This window comes from Lissotriton helveticus, chromosome 7, assembly GCF_964261635.1.
Source record: "Lissotriton helveticus chromosome 7, aLisHel1.1, whole genome shotgun sequence".
In the NCBI taxonomy this organism is placed as follows: Eukaryota; Metazoa; Chordata; class Amphibia; order Caudata; family Salamandridae; genus Lissotriton; species Lissotriton helveticus.
In genome coordinates, this window is record NC_136068.1 from 1,708,912,978 (window position 1) to 1,708,935,206 (window position 22,229).

Sequence of the window (22,229 nt, forward strand, 5' to 3'; positions counted from 1 at the left end):
TTCCCGAAAAGTTTGGAGTGGTTCTCCACCACCCCTTCAATTAGGTGCTCCAACTCTTGTTCCGAGAACTTCAGTTTCCTCTTGCGCCCGGGGTTGCTGGGCCCAGGTACTGCATCCTCAGCCATTGCTGCAGTGGTATTGGAAGTGGTAGTCCAACTTAGCAGGTGTCCTTGCAGGAGCTGTCTCTGTTGCTGCCTCGAGGTCTGCCTCACTGTGGTGAATGGGGGTGGGAACTGGCTGCTTTCTGGTTGTGATGTCATCACTGTGCTCGAAATGCGACTTCCCGTTTTCCCCATCTCGCGCTTTTTGCGGTCCCGCTATTGACGATCTCGCTATTAGCGATATCGCTATTCCGACACGGATGTTGCCGGAAATAGCGATTTTAATGCGATTTTCGATGATCGAAAACGGTTTTTGCGGCCGCGTGCGATTCGCTTTTTTTTCTCGCAATACATCATGAATACCGTTTTGCGAGTCCTTAATAGCGATTCGCTATGAATCGCTATTAGGGGCTCGCAAAACGGCCGTTGATGAATAAGGCTGTATGCTCCCTCGTGTACCCACCCTACCACTCACTTATTACCTACAATTACGTTATGCCCAAATGTTTGATCTCTTTGCCCATTTGTATTACTTGTATTATCGACTTACCTGATTGTCCATGCTCCCTCTTATTTGTACTATTTGTATTACACCCTGACTTACCGACCTAACTATGCTCCCTCGTGTACCTACCCTACCACTCACTTATTACCTACAATTACGTTATGCCCGAATGCCTGTAGGCACTCTCCTGTTCTTACCCCTTGCCTTTGTAAAGCGCTCTGATATCTGCAAAGATCTTGTTCGCGCTATATAAAACTTTCAAAATAAAATAAAATAAAATAGAGGCTTCAACAATATCAAACCTACATTCCAGTGAGACCGGAACTAATGGTTGTCCCCCGCATTCGACGAGCCAGATGGGGTGGGAGATCTTTCTCCTATCTGGCTCCGACCCTTCGGAACAAACTGCCATTTCATGTCAGAACTAGCCCCAACTACAATAAATTTAACAAAGCACTAAAAGAGTGCTATGTTAACCCAATTTCAACCTGTTGTACTGACCGTCCACCAAGATACCCCTGTGGGGATGATTTGTGCATGTTATCAAATAACTCATTCAAATAGTGATTTATTAGGGGATGTAGCTATAGTTTTACAAACAAAATCCAGTAGAAAAAACATTGAGAATTTTTCAGTTGGGGTAGTAACACATTCACAAAAAGGAAGGGGGTTCTCTTTGTGAATGTCAAAACAAGCTTGTTTCAGAGTAGGCAGTGGTCCAGAGGAACACTGACAACAGTCAAACAAACTTTAAATGCAATCTTGTTTCCTATAAAGAACATTTACTTTATTTAAATGTGATCACAGATATCCCTCTGATGGCATCCAATCATAGTGAGTGGCAGTTTGCAACCTGCCTAATGAATATTGATGAGTTTGGTCGGATAGCAACCCAGTATGATTCAAAATTCTGTGAACCGACTTATTCGTTCATATTTCCATTTGCAAAAAGTTGGTGTGAAATTTGCTACCAATTTTTGTGAATGGAAATTTCGAGCATCAGGTCTCAGTAACACGTAGCCACATCCAGGGCTTCCTGAGAAAGATGAGATTGAATCTAGAGCTTCTTCCCTTTTGCTGACTCTGCTCGTGGTATCGCATACTTGGCATGTTAAATTGTCTGCACCTGGTTTGTGCGTGAGGGAAGCTTGCATTGCGGTTGCTGTAATAGTACTGAGTGAGAGAAAGAGAGAGAGAGTTACAGCCGGTGCAGTATTTGATGTTTGTAAACCTGAATTGTAGTAGCTGTTTAGGGTGGTGAAGGCACCCTGCACTGTTGCTAGGCGGGCTGCATCTATTATATGTTTGAAAGAAGCTTGCACTGCTGCTGCCTGTGTTCTTGTTTACGTGCATGAAACTGGTGTGCTTGTTGGTTGTGCTGTTCCTGTTTTGTGTCAAATTAAGGGCCCGATTAAGAGTACAGGTGCTATTCATTGCACCTAATATATAACAATTCCAGGGGGTATGTTTATTGCCTGCGATAAATAACATATATTACGAGTTTCTGGGGAATAAAATGCATTTGTTGGTGTTAAACGCACTGAAATCTGCATGATACAGTAAATACTGTATGCTTTTTCAGTGTTAAATCTCAGCAGGTTTGACCCGCAGAAATATAAAAAAAATTAAGGTATTTAACATATCCAATAATTATCGGATGCATTAAATAACAACTCATAATTCCAAACCCTGAACAAATAGGGGTTAATGCAGGGGTTGGAAGCAACCGTCTTGTTCCTCTGTCTGTGCTGTTCTGCTTCTGTGATGTTTGGTAAATTGCCATTCATGTTGTGCCTATGTGAGGGAAGTTTGCAGTGCTTTTGCTCAGTCAAGTAACTGTTTATGTGCGTATGTTTTTAAGGAGAGTTTGGATCTGAACTATTCAGAACTGTATCTCTGTTGTGTTCAAGAAAATATTGTCTGCAGGTCATCAATTCTGTGTGTTCTGTGGGTGAGGGAAGTTTGCAATGCTGCTGCATCTGTTCAGTTACATCTGTGAAGGAAGTATACTTCAGGTTGGGCATAGGTTCATATGTATTCAACCTGTTACTGAGCAAAATCGGTGCCTCTATAAGGGGTTATTATTGTACTCTCATAAAATACACTCCTGATATGTAAATCATCTTTTGACGCCAAAATCATAAAAGGGTATTGCTTAGTTCCTAGTAAGGTACCTGAGTATGTTTTTCACACAGTGCGAAAATCTGCTCAAATCTATAAAGCATTGGTTTCAGTCAATGTGTGGGTAACTCAAGCGTTCACTCCTCTGAGGGTGATCAATTAAGCAACATTCATTGGTGTAGTAATACGCCATGATTGATTGAGTAATAATAGAGTAATAAACATCTGTTGAGTGTCAAGAAACAATTACGTTTTTGTTGTATACTGTGTGCTGGGCCTGATCCATTCTGCAGGGTGATCCCAGATTTCTGCCGTCCTGAACCGGTTTTTGTGCACTTGCTTAAAAACATGGTAAGTCTGATAGAGGGTTCTATCTGCAAATTCCTTACCTTAAAATTATCCCAGGCATCAGATTGGATCAGGATTTTTTTTTGTGAGCAGTAACCTTGCGCGCCGATAGATAGCGTTGTTTGGCTCCACGTGGCGTTGTCCATGCCGGAAGGGACATGCGTGGTGCTTATATAGGTGCCACCCCACCAGTTCTTTTCTTTCCGTACCAGTCAGTGCAGATCCGGAGAGAGCTACCTCAAGTCATTTTTTGACTGACCTTTTTTTTACTTTTTGTCAAAGTTTTTTTTAGATCTTTCTCCTGGTTAGCAGGGATGTCCACTAAGAATGCTGACTTAAAGCCCTGCAGGGCTTATCACAGACAGATGTGGGTAACGGAACACCATCTTGTTTGCCTCTGGTGCCTTGAGCATGACCACGACGCAAAGACCTGTGCTGACTGCTGCGCCATGTCCCCCAAGGCCTTGAGGGAGTGGCCCCTCAGGCTCCTTGCTGCTCAACATGTGACGTCACAACTGTCTTAATCCCGATTAAGAGGAATGTTCCAGGACCGGTCATGGACCCATCAATCTTCGTCGCAGTCAAAGTCATACAGGCATTTGAGTAAGTTCCACAAAAAGAAAAAGAGTAAGAAGTAGAAGAGATCTTCGACTTCACCGCGTCCATCGAAGTCTTCAGATCAGATAAGGGAGCGTCATCATTCAAGGCCTGGCTCCGTGGTTGAGCCTGAGCCGGCCCGCATCTCTCCTAGTTTCCAGGAACCAGAAGGACCCCTGCCGAACTCCACAAATTTTATGCGGCCATGTACCTCATATTTGAGCAACCTATCCCTGCAGGTGTGCTTTCGAGCCCTTATGGACGTCCTGCTAGCAACCTGGTTCAAGCAATGCACACAGAGGTTCCTGTGAAAAGGACAATTTCCCGCTGACATCACCCCATCCCAGGGGACCCCAATTTCCTTATGCAATACCCTACCCCTGGGAGCTTGGTGGTCCAAGCCTCCACTTCCCATGTAAAACCTGACAAATTCACTACCACTCCACCGGAAAGGGAATCCAAGAGACTAGACACCGTAGATAAGGAAATGTTTTCTTCCACCAGTCTGGTCCTGTGGTCCATGAATATCGTGTGCCTTTTGGACTGTTACTCCCATGCACTGTGGGATTTGGTTACGCGGGTGCTGTCCATACTCCCCCAGGGTATGGCAGACAGGAGAGATGCAGCCAAGTTTACTATCAGATGTGGGCTGTATACAACCGACTCGCAAGGGAAAGTGGTTTCTTAGTTGGTGGCATGCCTGGCAGAATACAACTGGCTTTTCAGAAGATGTCCAAGCCTCGCTTATGGACATGCACTTTGATGGCTCCTGTCTCTACGGAGACAAGATGGACTCAGCGCTGGAGCGATTCAAGGATAGCAGAAAAGCAGCCAGGTCTTTGGGGCTTTCCATGGCCCCTGTCAAACTCAGTCTGCTTTTTTTGCTTTATTTGTGGCCACATAGGGGTTTACAGCCTCATCTTTACCTGACCTGCAACCACAACACATAAGCTCCCCATCCTCTGATTGGCTGAGGACGCAGTATACCCGGACCTCGTGGGAATGTGGAAAGGTAAATTTTGCCATGTTCTGTGTCCCTACGCGTCCTCCATCATATGTTATCTGTGCATGATTAATATGCATATGTATTCCCTATGTTCGATTAAAGACGCAATTACAGTTGTGTCCACCTCTAGTATGTCAGTTTCCAGTTCTCGTGAATACTACGAATATCAGGCCTATGTAAAGTTACGTTGCCACGTTTCTCAGTGTGCACGTTATTCCATTGTAAAGTCCCCGTTTCTAGGCCTCAAAAGGGCCCGGACACTAGATTCAGCTCCTGTCTCCTGAGCCTCGCTGAGGAGCGATGCAGCCCCCACCTGTATCCTCGACCCTTCACTTACTTCCTGCCTCGTAGTGCCCGGTTCAGCCTGGCTCTGCCTCTGAGTCTGCCAAGAGTATGTTATGATTCTAGTTATCAGTCCAGCCCTCCTTCTCTGCATTCCTAAGCTACTGAACCGCATCAATAGTTTCCGTCATTGTCTAGCCTTTACGTCTCCATGTTAGAGAAATACTGCATTTAATGGTTATTTAATATTCTTCATCACGCACTACATGTAGAATAATGCATGCTCCAGTCTTAGAGTCTGTTCGCCTTTACCCCAATAACTTTTGGATTCTATCAACATGTTCTCTAAACATCAGATACTAGATACTGCTTAGGTACATGTCGCCCTGACTCTCCAGACTTCAGTCTCTGCTCCTAGCACAGAGTTCGAAGCCCCCAGCTTCTCCCAGTAACACGTCATTGCCAGTTTGCGCGCACCATTAGGTCAGAGGTCCCGGCTCCTTAGGTAGCCCCCTCCATGTTTCCGCCCCATTCATGACATATTCTGTTGCGCTTGCATCACATGTCTATGTATACGCCTCTGTTACACCTACTTTTCACCCTTATCTTTCGCGACTGCTATTGACCACACCCACTGCTCCGCCTATCGTATGTATTGTAATATAACTGTTTTAGTATATATATTGGTGCACTGTTATTAAATGTTACCCATTCCCTTACGCCGATCCCGATTCTGCCCCCGGCAGCGCTGCCATCCTGTTCCCGTGCAGGTCGTCCTGTTCCTGTCCTTTATGCTGTAATAAACCTGCAAAACTCCTACTACCTCGAATCTTGACTCTTATTTTTTGAGCTATCTGTTATTCATTTATCCATTCAAAAATAGAGGTATTATTTATTTATTTACCACATAATGGCGCCCGAACAGGGACTTGTCCTTTCCCCACGCGTCGGTGAAGCCACGCCGACCCCCTGACCCTCTGCAGTCGTGACGGAACTCTTCTGCGCACCGGCAGATATTTCTGCTTTAAGTATCCCTCAGGCCCACGGAGGAGACGGAGGAGGCGGTCCAGCATCCAGACGAGACGGTGGAGGAACGCGGCGAGTCCCGACCAGAGCCCAAGCCGAGAGTTCAAGGTCCGAGGTATCCGGAGGCCCACCCGTAACAGAAATCCGAAGTTCGTCCGTCCGGCGCCGAAGCAGTCCAGTCCAGTCTGAGGCCTTCCGTTCTTGCTGCCCGGTGAGTACCGTTGCTGGGGTAGTATCTAGACAGGGTCAATCTAATTGACTCTGGTCCGTGGGTTGGTGGTACACAGACCCACAAACGAAGTGTCCACTTCGGTGGATGCGGGTCCTGACGTGTCTCTGTATGAGACCGGTAAGTTTCGTACTGTTTCAGCAGTGCATCTAGTTTCTGTTCTAGTCAGTTCTGTTCTCGAGAAAATTCATGTATTCTGTTTTCCGTATTCCAGGTGGTATTCTGTTCGAACTGTTATTCTGAATGTTATTCATGTATTTTAATGTCGTGGTATGAGTGTGAAGTAATTATCGTGTTTATTGTGTATTGTGTTGTGTCCAGATTATAGTTCAGTCATGCCGCTCTTTTCAAAACTGCGTCAGTTAAAAACCAGAAAAGGTCTGCTAGAAGCAGCAGTTCCTGTCCCGCCTAGGGACAGTCCAGGTCATTTCATGTATCAGAAGCATGGCATAAGCGCCATATTGTATCTAGATTTATGGGTAGAGTATACCAAACGGTTAGAGGAAAAGTATAGATGGCCCGTATCGGGTACATGGGATGCCGAGTGCATCATGCGAGTAGAAGAAGCATTATGGAAAAAGAAAGCCAGACAGTCACAGAAAGATGCCATTGAGTTATGGCGCAAAGAATCTCATAAAAGAACCGAAAAAGAAATCAGAAAGTCAGAATTAAGTAGAGAATCCTTGGAACGAGCCCAAGAAAGGGAATTAATCGAGATTGGTGAACGAGTTAAAACCGAACAGTCAGACAGACAGAGGCATGCTCTTATTAAGGGTATGTATCCTCTTCTTGCCGAGGGCTTGCCAAAAGCGACCCCAGAGGCATCCAGTAATTTCCCGCCACCATTAGTTCCGACCAAGCTACGTCACAAACCGACCGCAGCTGATATTTTCATTTCGTCCTATTTGGACGACACAGTCCCAGAATATGCAAATCCTGTTCCTGCTCCGCCAGTCCCTGTAAATCAGGCACTTCCCGTTCCTCCAGACACCGGAGTACCTGTTACGGTACCCCCGGTCCAGCCCGCCATACAAGTCCAGCCTACATTCCCATTTCCCACTCTGCCAGGACGAAGAGCATCAGTAGACGACTCTAGTTTAGGGGCCGCAGGGGGAGGTCCTCCTCAAACCCCGCCGCCACACAAGCGTTTAACGTTAGCCGAATTACATGCACAAGCGTCACAGCGTACGCCCAGATATCAGTCTGTTGCAGAAATAAGAAAAGCCCTTACCGAATGTGGCTATGATCCAGTCCCAGGCGAGGATAGTATGGTTTTATATTCATTACGCGTGAGAAAGGTGACCGAGTATCTAGTCACCCTACCAGATATGAAAGAAGATCTAGACAGAATATATCGTTTCATCCGTACAGGGAATGATCCAGAAAGTATTAGTGACGTCATGTGCCAAAGAAAAGTTGAAGTCCAGCTCATGATATTAAAGTTTCTGATTAATTGTCTAATAAGGGAACAAGATTATCCGACCAAAGATCGAGCCGAAATGAAAGTCCTGACAAGGTGGAGTGATAATATAGCCGAGGGTAAGCATAAGACTATCAGTAGTATAGAGAGTATGTACAAGAAAATCCGTAAAGAAATAATAAGGGTACACGAACAACGTAAAGAAGCACAAGTAAGCGAGAAAGAAAATGACTCTTCTACAGAAGAGGTAGAGGACGAGAATCCCGACAGAATAGCGTATGTAGGAAAATCTAGATTTCCAGATCGCCATTTACGCCTAGAACACAAGTCAACTTTCCATCATCCAGCACCAGAACAAGGTTCTCTAGAACAAGTATTTCAAGCTACCGATCACATTCTGAAGTCACGAATCGGTTATAGTGAGTTAAGTTCTATGCATGAACAAGAACTAGTCCGATCAGCAGTCCGATGGATTACTGATTCTACCACTTTTCCAGACGAAATAGTGGCACAAATGTTTCTGAAATTGCCCCCAGCCGAGCAACGACTGGTGGGTATGTATATGATCCAGCACCTCATTACATTGTATGAGGGTCAACATTCTGATCCAGGTCCGTTACACGATGTCCTGAACGAGTTACTCCAGTATAGATGGAAAGGTTTAGGTACCGATTTAATTAGTGTCATTCTAGAACAGCGCCACAAATACAGAACGTTTTTGAACCCGCATTTTGTTCATGTCTCACCTCCAGAAAGTAAACCGTTTTTTATAGACAGACAGAATCCGTTACGAGAAGTACATCCAATTAAGACAGACGGTGGTGAAATGCAACGAGTGTTTGTTTACACCCCGATCACAAAGATGGAACTCTTAGAGATGAAAAAGTTAATTCCCTGTCATGATAAAGATCCAGCAGGGTTCCACCGAGAATTAAAAGACATGCTCCGTATGGGAGAATACACGTATCCAGATATCATTAAAATGTTAAAGGTCCTGTTGCCCGCAGGGGTATATGAGAAACTCAAGGAAAAAGAATGGGAGGTGGGAGAGAAAAAGATCGATTGGGCAGTCCTAGAAGCTGAAGACAAGGCATGAGTACCAGGTACCGGTCTTGGAGATAAATGTAAAGAATTACCAGAATTATTAATACAAGTTTTGCCCAGACTATTAGCAACTAAAAAGGAAGACTGGGATGCAATCTCAGCATGTAAACAGAAACAAGACGAAGACACTAGTGATTATTATTCCAGATTTGAAAAATGTTTTACCATAAACAGTGGCCTCAAGACAAGTAGCGAATCATACCCTCATCTTTTTGTTACTAAACTAGTCGAGAATTCAAGTCCACAAGTTAAGAATCGAGTTTTGAAAGTCGAAAGTACCTGGCAAGCTAATACCCCGTCCCAGATGTTACAGATGCTTCAATATCACCAGAATAGAATCAGAGAAGAGCAAGATCACGAGAGAAAACGTATGAAAGACACGAAAATGAAAGTACTAGTTGCACAATCTGTTCCTCAAGACAGTCAGAAGAGGGGTACAAATCAAGCCAGTCATCCTGCAGCTCCCGTTAAAGGGAACTGCAATTATTGTAAACAGCCAGGTCATTTTATAAACGAGTGTGCAGTTCTGAAACACAACATAGCTACCGGTAAGACTAAAGAAAGACCACGTCCGCCTAGACAAGAACAAGTTACACAGACTCCTCAGTCACAGAATGCACCACAGACAGTTACAGCACCGCAGCCTATCGCTGCAACACAGCATGTTACACAGCAGATGTACCAGTATGCACAGTCTGAGTATCCAGAGTATCAGCCGTATTCATGAAACAGCCTAGAGAGGGAGGTAGGCTTGCCTCTCATCGAGATACCTGTAGATCAAGAAGGTCCCTATGTTCATAGTCAAGTACTAGGGAAAGATAGAAAGTTTTTGATTGATACAGGGGCAAGTAGGACCACTATCAGTCACGCCGAAGTTCCAGGGGCTCCGCTCTCAGGCTCAAGAAATGTTTCCCTTGGATTTTCAGGAAAACCTATTGTAAATGAAATATCAAAGCCAGTTATTCTAGAAGTAGGTCCATTGTCCCGCACTACTGATCTGTTACTTACTAAGTCATGTCCAGAGAATCTATTAGGCATTAAAACACTGAAAGAATTAGGTGCAGTTATATGCTGTTCCCCAGAGGGAATACGATTGTTCCTACGTGACTTCAAGGGTCACTATGTATTACGAGATTTTGATCCCAGATTGTCTAATGTTCCGCAGCATCTATGGGCGCAAGGTCCAACTGATGTTGGCTTTATGCAAATCACACCCCATCGTGTGACTCTCAAACCAGGTGTAGTGTTACCACGAATAAGACAGTACAAACTGCCACCTGAGGCTGTAGCAGCCTTATCCAAAATTATTGACGAGCTCATGGCTCAAGGAGTAGTTGTAGAAACTGACTCCAATGTATGCAATTCTCCGATCATTCCAGTCATGAAACGTACTGATCCAAATGCACCTCCAGTATATCGTTTAGTGATCGATCTCCGAGAGCTTAATAAATGTATTATTCCCCAGTACCCAGTTGTCCCAGATATCTCTTCCCTATTGACAGCCATTGATTCTGAAGCCTCATTTTTTACAGTCATAGACCTCAAGAACGCGTTTTTCAGTGTCCCCATTCATCCAGACAGCCAGTTTCTTTTCGGATTTTGTTTAAATGGAAGGAGCTATATGTTCACACGCGCTCCTCAAGGTTTCACAGAAAGTCCTAGTATTTACAGTCAAGCACTCAAGAGACAACTAGACAACATTCACATGCCAACTGACACTGCCCTGCTCCAGTATGTCGATGATCTCCTGATCACAGCCCGTTCTGAACGTGCTTGCGAGCGAGCATCACTTACAGTCTTGTATTTCCTAGCCGAGATGGGACACAAGGTGTCCCCTTCGAAGCTTCAATTCTGTGTCCAGCAAGTGATCTATTTAGGCCACTTACTGTCCAAGTGGGGTAGGCAGTTGACACCAGACCGTATCCAGTTAATAGCGAGTCTTCCTCAGCCCAAGACCCAGAAGGAGGTACGTGCTTTTATTGGCCTCACTTCTTATTGCAGACAATGGATTCCTCAGTATGCATTTCTAGCCAAGCCACTGATACAGTTAACGACACAGGAGGCAGCCGTATCGACTGTCCTCCCTTGGACATCTGAACATACACTTAGTTTCAATGAGTTAAAGAAAGCCCTATGTCAAGCTCCAGTTCTAGCAACACCGAACTACAGTAAGCCTTTTACACTTTTCGTCACTGAACGCGAAGGTACAGCATTATCTGTCCTCACACAAGATCAAGCAGGACAATACAAGCCTTGTGCTTATTTTTCGAGCACATTAGATCCTGTAGCCCAGGCTCTGCCTGCGTGCCTCAAGTCAGTTGCAGCCACAGCACTAGCTATCAGACAAAGTGATTCCATAGTATTAGGACATTCCCTGACAGTACAAGTTCCACACTCCGTGGAAGTTCTTTTAAACCGAACACAAACTCAGCACTTGACAATTGCACGTTTAACAGGTTATGAATTGACACTGTTCCAGCCACACATAGAAATCAGACGCTGCAACGTTTTAAATCCTGCTACATTGTTACCATCAGTTACTTCGAATTCTGCCACACACGACTGTGTGGAAGTAGTTAACATCATGACAAAGCCAAGACAAGATCTGACAGATATTCCATTACCAGATCCAGACCTGACACTTTATGTGGATGGTTCATGTATGAGAACAAGTACAGGAGAACTAGTCGCCGCGTATGCAGTGACTACCGACACCGACGTTATAGAGACACACCGTATTGACACCCTGTCTGCTCAAGCAGCAGAGCTAGTTGCTCTGACTCAAGCCTGCATACACGCCAAGAACCTGAAAGTTAATGTTTACACAGATTCACGTTACGCATTTGGAGTTGTACACGACTTTGGAGTGCTCTGGCAAGAGAGAGGTTTCATGACTTCTCATGGAACCAAGATTCAACATGGTCTCCTTATTCAGGCTCTGTTAGATGCCATACATTTACCGACATCCATTGCTATCATGAAGTGCAAAGCACATACGAAAGTTACTGACATTATTTCCCAGGGTAATGATCTAGCAGATCGCACAGCCAAGCTTACAGCTCAGACTCCAGACATTTCAGTTAATCCGACACAGACACCTACTTCAGATCCGACTACATGTATGACAGTTAAGGACCCTACTCAAGATGTCATAGATATCCAGTCACATGCTACTCCCGAGGAAATCAAGAAATGGTCCGAACAAGGAGGGGTCCAGACAGATCAAGGATGGTTAACGAAGGGTAGAGCCACATGGTTTCTCCCCGACTCTATGGTTCAAGTCATTATTAATACCGCACATAGTCCAGCACATTTAGGAGAAAAAGCTATGTTAGGCAGTATCCAGAACATTTGGTTCAACAAGCATTTACGAGCCGCAGCCAAGCAGAAAGTCCGTACCTGTATGATATGTTGCCAGTTTAATCCAGGTAAAAGTGTCCCGGTGGAACAAGGTGGATTCCAACCTCCTGACCACCCTTTTGAAGTCCTCCAGATGGATTATATTCAGATGGAGCGATGTCGAGGTTTCAAGTATGTCCTTGTAGTTGTATGCGCTTTGTCCAGGTGGACAGAAGCATATCCAGTCCCAGATTACACAGCCGCGACCACTGCCAAGCAGCTGGTTCGTGAATTCTTCCCCCGTTACGGACTCCCTAGAGTCGTATATTCTGACAACGGCCAGCCATTCTCATCTGAACTCATGAAGCATGTGTCCCTTTTGTTAGGGTACCAGTGGAAGTTCCATTGTGTACGCCATCCTGAAGCAGCCGGTCTTGTAGAGAGACATAATCAGACCCTGAAAATCCGAATTGCAAAGGTTTGTCAAGAGAAAGGTGTGGACTGGCTCATAGCTCTGCCAGTCGCTCTGTTCTATATGCGCATGGTCGCACATTCCAGATCAGGTCTGTCCCCGTATGAGGTCGTTTTCGGCCACCCCCCTAACATGTGGGGTACTCCTAGACCCCGAAGTATTACCGATGTTTCCAGTAATATGCTGACAGATTACCTAGCTTCCTTGATGTCTGCCCTCAACTCTTGTCGTTCACAGGTTGCTGCCGCATTTCCAGACAATACCGAGGTGGCACCGCATGAAATCGTTCCCGGATCCATGGTCCTAGTGCGAAATTTCGATCGCTCAAGTCCGCTGGAGCCTCGCTGGAAGGAGCCCCGACAGGTCCTCCTCGCCACCCGTACAGCCGTGAAGTTGGAGGGACGCAAAGGCTGGGTGCATCTTTCGCATATCAAAAGGTTTCATGGATTGAAACCAGTCTCAAAGAACATTTCCGAGGACTCAAAGGACTGCCAAAGTACTATTCTTAAGGACTGTCCCGCAAAAGACACTGATACTGCACCCTCCCTGTTAGAGACAACTCCGCAACAGGAGTATAAACTCAAGTTAAGGTCTAGTAAAATAAGTCAGCCAGTTTGATTGTCTAAGTCCTCCCCTAGGTGAAACGGTTAGACCGGTTTCTGACATGTATAAAATAGACCCCCATAGTGAGAGAATTAGTCAAAACTCAATCCGATGTATCGTTTTTCTATGTTTCATATTATTTCTCAGTGTTATGATTTCCTGCACCAGTTATGCGTTTTATCTGTATTTCCCAGTTTCTCATGTAAATAAGTCTTCTAATGTTACAGTAGAGCACACGTTTAGTGATCTGCCTCCTCATGAACTCTCTTACCGCCTCGCTATGCGTAACAATTCTTTCATCCGCATGTTACATTATTCACACCAGACCAGCAATGCCACTAATTGCTGGGTGTGTGGTCGACTCCCCCCTTTCCAGACACCGAAGGGAGTTCTGCCACTTTTTCCTTATCCATTTTCACATAATGGTTCGTGTGGAGCATGGTCCACGTTAACGTCATCCTCAACAGATATGTCTTTTCTTAACAGTACATGTTTCCCAGACAAGCAAGGTCTTCCCCACAGAACAGGGTTAGATCTAGAAAACGAAGTTTACAATTTAGGTAATTATTCTTCGAATTTCATGGTCCTGAATGTTCAGTCTGATTCCACTCCAGACTTACCTGCTATTTCAGTACTACCAGTCAAAGGCGAATTATGTGTTAGAAATAATGGTTCCGTACATGTAGGACATAGCGATTGTACTACTATTGTCAAATATAGTGACAGTGGGAAATCTATTTTCAAAGCTTCACGTCATTCTTATTTTATTTGTGGTCAAACTGCATATGTTCGTCTGCCCCTCGATTGGGAGGGAACCTGTTACATTGCCTTCCTACTGCCACCTGTTTTCCTAGCCCCATCTGATTATCATAGAAACACACATCTAGTACACCTTAGACATAGAAGGGAGTCCCCCATTGTCGATTATACTGAAACTGCCCTAGAACAGTATACAGATTTCAATAGAGGTTTCTTTTTCTTTATAGGACCTATCCAGAATAGTAAGCTAATTCGTAGGTTAACCAGAACCCTTGAAGCTGTAGTCAATGAGACTGCCTCTGCTCTAGGTAACTTAACCGAAGAGCAATCTGCTATGAGATTTGTCGTTTTACAGAATCGTCTCGTCCTTGACGTCATATTGGCCGATAGGGGCGGGGCCTGTAGAGTCATCGGATCTAGTTGCTGCATTTTCATTCCTAATAACGCGCCGTCTGTTTATTCAGCTATAACCAGACTCCATAAAATTGCCCATCTGTTACACCAAGACCCAGGCACCTGGACATGGTCCGGTTGGTTCTGGAATATAATTTCCGCTTGGGGACGGAAAGTCTTGTCCTTTCTAGGTACTGCAGTAGCGATCATATTCAGCTGCTGCCTCTGTATACAATGTGGCCCTGCGATTTGCGGCATTTGTGCTACCTCTTGTATTCCTAGTCCCAAGCCCCGTTCTAAATCCCGTTCCAAGAAAATTCGAGACGAACAATTGATGCTGTATGAAATGATAGATGGTATCATGAATATTGATGTTTCCTGAAGGAAACGTAGTGACAAGGAGGGAATGTGGAAAGGTAAATTTTGCCATGTTCTGTGTCCCTACGCGTCCTCCATCATATGTTATCTGTGCATGATTAATATGCATATGTATTCCCTATGTTCGATTAAAGACGCAATTACAGTTGTGTCCACCTCTAGTATGTCAGTTTCCAGTTCTCGTGAATACTACGAATATCAGGCCTATGTAAAGTTACGTTGCCACGTTTCTCAGTGTGCACGTTATTCCATTGTAAAGTCCCCGTTTCTAGGCCTCAAAAGGGCCCGGACACTAGATTCAGCTCCTGTCTCCTGAGCCTCGCTGAGGAGCGATGCAGCCCCCACCTGTATCCTCGACCCTTCACTTACTTCCTGCCTCGTAGTGCCCGGTTCAGCCTGGCTCTGCCTCTGAGTCTGCCAAGAGTATGTTATGATTCTAGTTATCAGTCCAGCCCTCCTTCTCTGCATTCCTAAGCTACTGAACCGCATCAATAGTTTCCGTCATTGTCTAGCCTTTACGTCTCCATGTTAGAGAAATACTGCATTTAATGGTTATTTAATATTCTTCATCACGCACTACATGTAGAATAATGCATGCTCCAGTCTTAGAGTCTGTTCGCCTTTACCCCAATAACTTTTGGATTCTATCAACATGTTCTCTAAACATCAGATACTAGATACTGCTTAGGTACATGTCGCCCTGACTCTCCAGACTTCAGTCTCTGCTCCTAGCACAGAGTTCGAAGCCCCCAGCTTCTCCCAGTAACACGTCATTGCCAGTTTGCGCGCACCATTAGGTCAGAGGTCCCGGCTCCTTAGGTAGCCCCCTCCATGTTTCCGCCCCATTCATGACATATTCTGTTGCGTTTGCATCACATGTCTATGTATACGCCTCTGTTACACCTACTTTTCACCCTTATCTTTCGCGACTGCTATTGACCACACCCACTGCTCCGCCTATCGTATGTATTGTAATATAACTGTTTTAGTATATATATTGGTGCACTGTTATTAAATGTTACCCATTCCCTTACGCCGATCCCGATTCTGCCCCCGGCAGCGCTGCCATCCTGTTCCCGTGCAGGTCGTCCTGTTCCTGTCCTTTATGCTGTAATAAACCTGCAAAACTCCTACTACCTCGAATCTTGACTCTTATTTTTTTAGCTATCTGTTATTCATTTATCCATTCAAAAATAGAGGTATTATTTATTTATTTACCACAGGTCGGGTAGCCAGAGGTCAGGCCAGTGCACCATCCACTTGACAGCCGCAGCCTCCAAACCTCTAGAGTGCTTCCTTCAACCATCACGTGGAGAGGTGTGTTGCAGCGGCCTGGGCAGCTGACTTCGGAGCACAGGGTTCATGGTTCGATCTCTGGCGGCAGCTCAGCACCATATGACTCTGGGCAATAGCTCACTTAATTTCCACGACGGCCCCCAGCGCCTTGAGACCTGTAAGGGTGAGTAGTTTGCGCTTTACAAATACGGATTTACATTTAACCAGTGGGCGGCAGGATATGCCATCACCTGCATCACTGGACAATAACACCAGATCACTGATTTCTCCAGTTTTTCTGAAGGGGCTACTCTCTCAATCTCACGACTACCCTTCCACTCAAGCCACCCACTTATGACAGGCTGACTGAGAACTATCTCTCCTTTCTCCACCAGATAGTGGCGACTCTTTTAGCCAAGGGACCAATAGAAAGGTTTCTGATGCCAGAAGTTGGTTGTGGTTGTTATTCCCGTTACTTTCTGCTGCCCAAAAAGGATGGAGGCCTAAATATTATCCTAGAGTTGCACCCTCCTAATTTCTTCCTCAGAAAGGAGAAATTCGAAATGCTAACACTCGCTAAAGTCCTGCTTGCCCTGGACCAGTGAGACTGGATGATAGCGTTGGACTTGCAGGACTCATATTACCACATTCCCATCCCACGTGCACACAGATGTTACCTGCAGTTCGCAGTGGGCCACAAGCACTTTCAGTTCACTATCCCCCCTTTTTGCCTTTCCAGTGCCTCTTGGGTGTTCACCAAGGTGATTGCGGTGGTTGCAGCTCATCTGTGGAAATCAGGGGTACCAGTCTTTTCCTATCTGTTTGAGGCTGGCTTGCTCCAGGCAGTTGCCTCCCACCTCCAGACTATGATGAAGCTCCCACACTTACTGGGGTTCACTATCAATGTGCCAAAGTTACACCTGACTCCCTCTGAGACGCTCCCTTTCATGTGAGCTGTTCTGGACACAGTGCAGTTTTGGGCTTATCCTACCGAAGGGCGAGTCCAGAAAATTCAGGCTATGATACAGTTGTTTCAGCCACTATCCTGGGTTTTCGAGAGGCTGCTGGGCCTTAAGGCCTCCTGCACTCTGCCTGTGACACTTGCTCACTGGCATATGCGGGGGTCTGCACTGGGAACTGAAGTTTCAGTAGGTGCAGCATCAGGGGAATCTCTCCGACATAGTCCAGATCTCAGAGGGAACTGCAAAAGATCTGCAGTGGTGGTTAACGAACAGCGATTGGGTCAGCGGCAGACCACTCTCCCAAACCGATCTGTCAGTGGTGGCCGATACATGACTGCTGGGATGAGACAGACATCTTGGAGACGTGGACATCAAAGGCCTCTGGTCTCTGGCAGATTTCGGACTCCACATCAACATATTAGAGCTCCGAGGGATCCAGCTGCCATTGAAAACCTTTCTACCGCCCATCAAAGGAAGGCTAGTGCAGGTGTTCACAGACAATTCCACCGCCATGTGGTACTGCAACAAACAGGGAGGGTTGGGGTCATGGACCCTTTGTCAAGAGGCGCTATGCCTCTGGACCTGTCTGGTCATGTCAGGGCATTTTCCTGGGGGTTTAACACCTGGTGGGCTCTCTGAACACCAGGGCAAACAAATTCAGCTTAAGAGCTTAAGTTGTCTAGTGGATTACAAATGGTGTCTCCATCTGTTGGTGGTGCAAGGTCTCTTCCAGCAGTGGGGAGAGTCTTGGATAGATCCGTTTGCTACTACAGAGAACGTGCAATATCAGAACTTCTGCCCACTGCAGTTTCCAAGGCAGCTCTTGCTTGGAGATGATTTTTGCCTCGAGTGGAACTCAGTTCTCCTGTATGCCTTTCCGCCCACACCACTCCTGCCCAGAGTTCTCGAGAAGAACAATAATGACTGGACTGAAGTCATCCTTTTGGTTCTGAACTGTGCTTGGTAGATTTAGGTATCGTGAGCTGTTGAGTATGACCATCGGTCATCAGAACATGCTGCCTCTTCAGGAGGATCTTCCGTTGAAGCAGCATGGGAGGGGTTTCCATTCAAGCCTGTCAACTCTTCGCCTACATGCATGGAGATACAGCGGTGACAGTTGACAGTTTTTGACCGTCAGCCTGAAGTCTGCAATGCTATTTTTGTAGCCAGACGTCCCTCCACCAAGATGGCATACGTCTGTTACTGGGGCAAGTTTGTGGCATGGTATGCAGAAGAGCATGTTGACCCTCTTTCTGCTCCCCTTTCTCAGGTCCTTTGGTTTATTCTTTTTCTTGCCCACAGGGCTCTCCTTTGGCACCTTAAAGGGTTATCTTTATGCGATTTCGGCCTTTCTGCAGTTGCCAGATCAGCCATCCCTGTTCAAATTCCCTGTTGTAAATAGGTTTGTGAAAGGCCTCCAATGTATGTTTTCATCTTTACCTTTTATCATGCCTCAGTGGGACCTCAATCTGGTACTTAGATTTCTGCTCTCCCTTTTAGCCACTACATAACTGTCCTCTCTGGCTCCTTACCACCAAGACGGCCTTCCTAGTGGACCTAAGGACCAAAAGAAAACTAAAAGGTGAGTGGTGCACTATCATGACTGGTAACCAGACACGGTAGGGTGTACCCTAGTAGGCTTATACTGGGGTATTGTAGACCCCTAGTAGTGAAGCCTACGGCTGACAGAGGAGGCAGAGCATGTCAATGCTCTCAGGACAGGGTGGCTGACAACTATTGTTGATCTCAGGACAGGGTCGCAGATGACTATCGTTGATCCTTCCCTTGCTCCAGAGTAGGATCACCGATAGTCGTCTGCCACCCTGTCCTTAGAGCAACGACGTGCTCTGCCTCCCCCATCAGCCGTAGGCTTCACTACTGGGGGTCTACAACAGCCGCGGTGGGTAGTGGGAGTAGCTGACGGGCGGTGACGTGGAGAGGGGGATGAGCAGGCTGTGGGGTAGTAAACTATGGATTACGGAGGATTACAGGTAAGTGAACATAGAAATAAATAAAATGAATTTCGTTGTGTGCACTACATCCCCAAATGCGATGCAGTGCATGCAACGAAATTTGTTTTATTTATTTATGTTTACTAACCTGTAATCCTCCGTAATCCATAGTTTACTACCCCCACCTTGCCCCTCCCCCCAACGTCACCGCCCCGCAGCTACTCCCACTACCGACCGCGGCTGGTCTACAATACCCCAGTATAAGCCTACTACGGTACACCCTACCGTGTCTGATTACCAGTCAAAAATTAAAGAACCAGACCCATGGTAGTGCACCACTCACTTTTTAGTTTTCTTTTGGTCCTGATGAAGTGCCACTTGACCCGTTAGGGGCAAATGGGGCACGAAACATGTTGACCTACTACACTATGACAGGCCTATAGGAACATTACATCAGCTTAGGGCACCTACACCTTTTAATTAGGCTCAAGCTATCTAAACATTAAAACCAGATCAGAATAGGACTGCTCCAGACCTATTTTATCTCACACACCCGTGCACTACTCAACCGTCACACCCGAATTCACCCAACGGCTTCTTCAAAAGATCTCCGCCAACAAACCCCGTTTACGGGAGCCTGTCGGGCATTGCAGCGCCGGCCCGACAAGGAGCGTGGCCCAATGATGAAGCAAGACATCCTACAGTGTGTGTGAGGGCATCACGAAGAAAGACTTCCCTTTCAGGGAAGCGCTCAACATTCCAATTTTCTGATAACAAGTACATTAAAAATGATAAATAACTTAATATTAAAAATACAATTTAGAATTATTACCAATAATTATACAAACAATATACAAAAACAGTATATATAACATATACAATTAAAATATGGACTAAAACACATACATAATAAAAAATTATATTTCTTACAACATCATTGCAAACAATATAACAAACACAGATATTCTTACAAAAGATATTACTTTTCTAAAAATCGATATTCATGTCCATGATATTTCCACATCACGAAATGAATGTATTACAATATTTTAAAAATCGATATTTGTGTCGCTCGATATTTATACCTCAATATTATGTCCAATACCATCTTAAGCATCACTATGGCTCCTGAAATCACAAAAGCAACCCCAAGTTCGGAGTGTGGTTAAGATTATTTTCTTCTAGCCCCAGGTGAGTCAGGCCCTTCTGAAAGAAACAAAAATTGCATGGGGCAAAGCCGTGAGGCAACAGTCATTTGAACTTCCTATCCACATTTCTGGCCTACAGACTGCATTAGCGCTCACACCAACCTCATGTCATAAAAAATAATGATTAACAATGTGTATATTCAGACGGGCATAGACAGGCCCACCATCACTCCTGGTCTTTCATTGGTCTGTTCAACTGTCATTAATAGTTTGCTTCCTCCCACCACAGCACACAACATGGGGCAATGGGTCAGCCGTTGTCAACCACTGACTCACTTGCAGTGTGAGTGACATAATTTTTCCTGATCACGTGCAAATCTGCCTAAAATGACGTGTACTTCAGTGCCAGGAAAGGAGGCCCTGTACTTTACTTTGGCAATTCATTTTGTCTTGTCATTTTGTTTTCTTTTTTAGCTATTCGTTTGCGTTTCAAATATATCTTCATGTTACAGTATTCCAAAGACAATAGTACATTTTCCTTGAACCAACAAGGATCGTAATTTCTAATGCATTAAAACTAAAAAGGATTCCATGTTCACCTGCCTCTAAGGAAGCCACATATTGGCTAATTAAAATGATGTGCTAGGGTTACTTTTTTATTATTTTTTTTATTGCAAGCATATGAATGCCAAGGCAATGCCGTATTTTCTTTTATACCTTGTATTCATTATTGTGGCCTATGATTGCAATGCAAAATAGAAAGTTAACTATGACACCAGCCTGCGAAGGCCAGGCCTATTGACTTTGCCGCTGCTTGTTAACTTTGCCACCGAAATTACTTTTTCCATTTCATGCACAATTTCCTCCTGATTGCACCAAAAAAAAAAAAGTAAGGAATACAAGACCTCCAGCAAAACCTTTATTTGTCAAATGCTTGCTAGATGTGTGCCTCCCTTTTTGAACTATGGATAGTCTTGATAATGTAGCCACAAACTCACCAGTCAAAAAAGAAGCACTCTCAGTTATGAAATGCCCAAACCTATTGGCTTTGGTGGTGCTTGTTTCTTCTGCTTCCCCTTTCCATCACAAGTATGGCAGTGAATCACATTTCCCAGTTTACACAGCGGGCAGGCTGTTCTCTCAACTGATCACAAAATGAACGCATGACTCCGGTCACTGCTCCCAGCAGACAGCACCCCACCAGCAGCAGGGCAGCCAATAATGCATGTAAAAACTCTCTCATCCCATTGACCCCCGGAATGTGGCTGGGTGTAAGGAGGTTTGGACCTATACCCCCAACCAGGGTTGTACTACGTGCTTACTGTACTTCACAAACGTTTTTGTGAGTTAAAAAGTTGACAACCATGTGCTAAAACTATTCTGGTGACCTGAAAAGGACGAACACAGCTTGAAAGCAGCAGGCAGGGAGTGCAGGAGCGGGCAGGCACTTACCACACGCGCACAGCACGCACAGCAGCAGGCAGGTGAAGGCTGCGTCTCTGCCGCGCGCCATGGTTCCTTCCTCTGTTGGATTTCTGTAGGTGCCGATATGAAGTGCAGGGTATAGCTCTCTATATATATATATATATATATATAACACGTCCGTCTGGTCAGAACGCTCGATGCCCTCCGGGGCCTCCGTCTCTTCAGCTGAGTGAGCGCGCGCTCATCTCTCCCGGGTCCGGCTCCTCCGCGCGACGGCTAAAACTGAGGAAGTGGAGTCTGCTGATGTCACCGCTGACCAGCAGTGAGGGAGGATGTTGCTCAATGACCGAGGCAGGCCTTGTACCCGCACGCAGAGAACATTCACGGCGCACACTGACACTCAGCATGTGAAAGGACGTAACGCGGCTCAGAGGGGCGCCAACCCTGCCCCGGGACCCTCACCACTGACTAGCAGTGTCAAGCCGCCCCCCTCCCCCCCCCCCCCCCCCCCCACCGCTGACCAGCAGGGAGGCAGGATGGTACCCAATGACCGAGGCAGGCCTTGTTCCTATAGGTGCACACAGGAAGAGTACACTCACAGAATACACTGCCACCTAGCATAGGGCAGGAGTTTAACAAAGGCCCCATGAGGCTCAGGGCTCCCCAACCCTACTGGGGGCCCCCCACTGCTGACCAGAAGTAAGGAAGGATGTTACTCAATGACAGACGCAGGCCTTGCACCTACAGGTGCACACAGGCAGAGCGTATTCACAAGGCACACTGA

General features: G+C 45.7%; 1 protein-coding gene across 1 annotated transcript in view; it reads right to left on the reverse strand.

Moving 5' to 3' along the window:
- TYROBP (transmembrane immune signaling adaptor TYROBP) overlaps positions 1-21,737 on the reverse strand; it is a 275,022-nt gene extending 253,285 nt beyond the window's left edge. The window contains exon 1 of the mRNA XM_078651029.1: positions 21,473-21,737. Within this exon, the coding sequence (XP_078507155.1) occupies positions 21,473-21,533 (61 nt within the window). The 5' untranslated portion in view covers positions 21,534-21,737. The remainder of the gene's footprint in view (positions 1-21,472) is intronic.
- Positions 21,738-22,229: the final 492 nt, after the last annotated feature.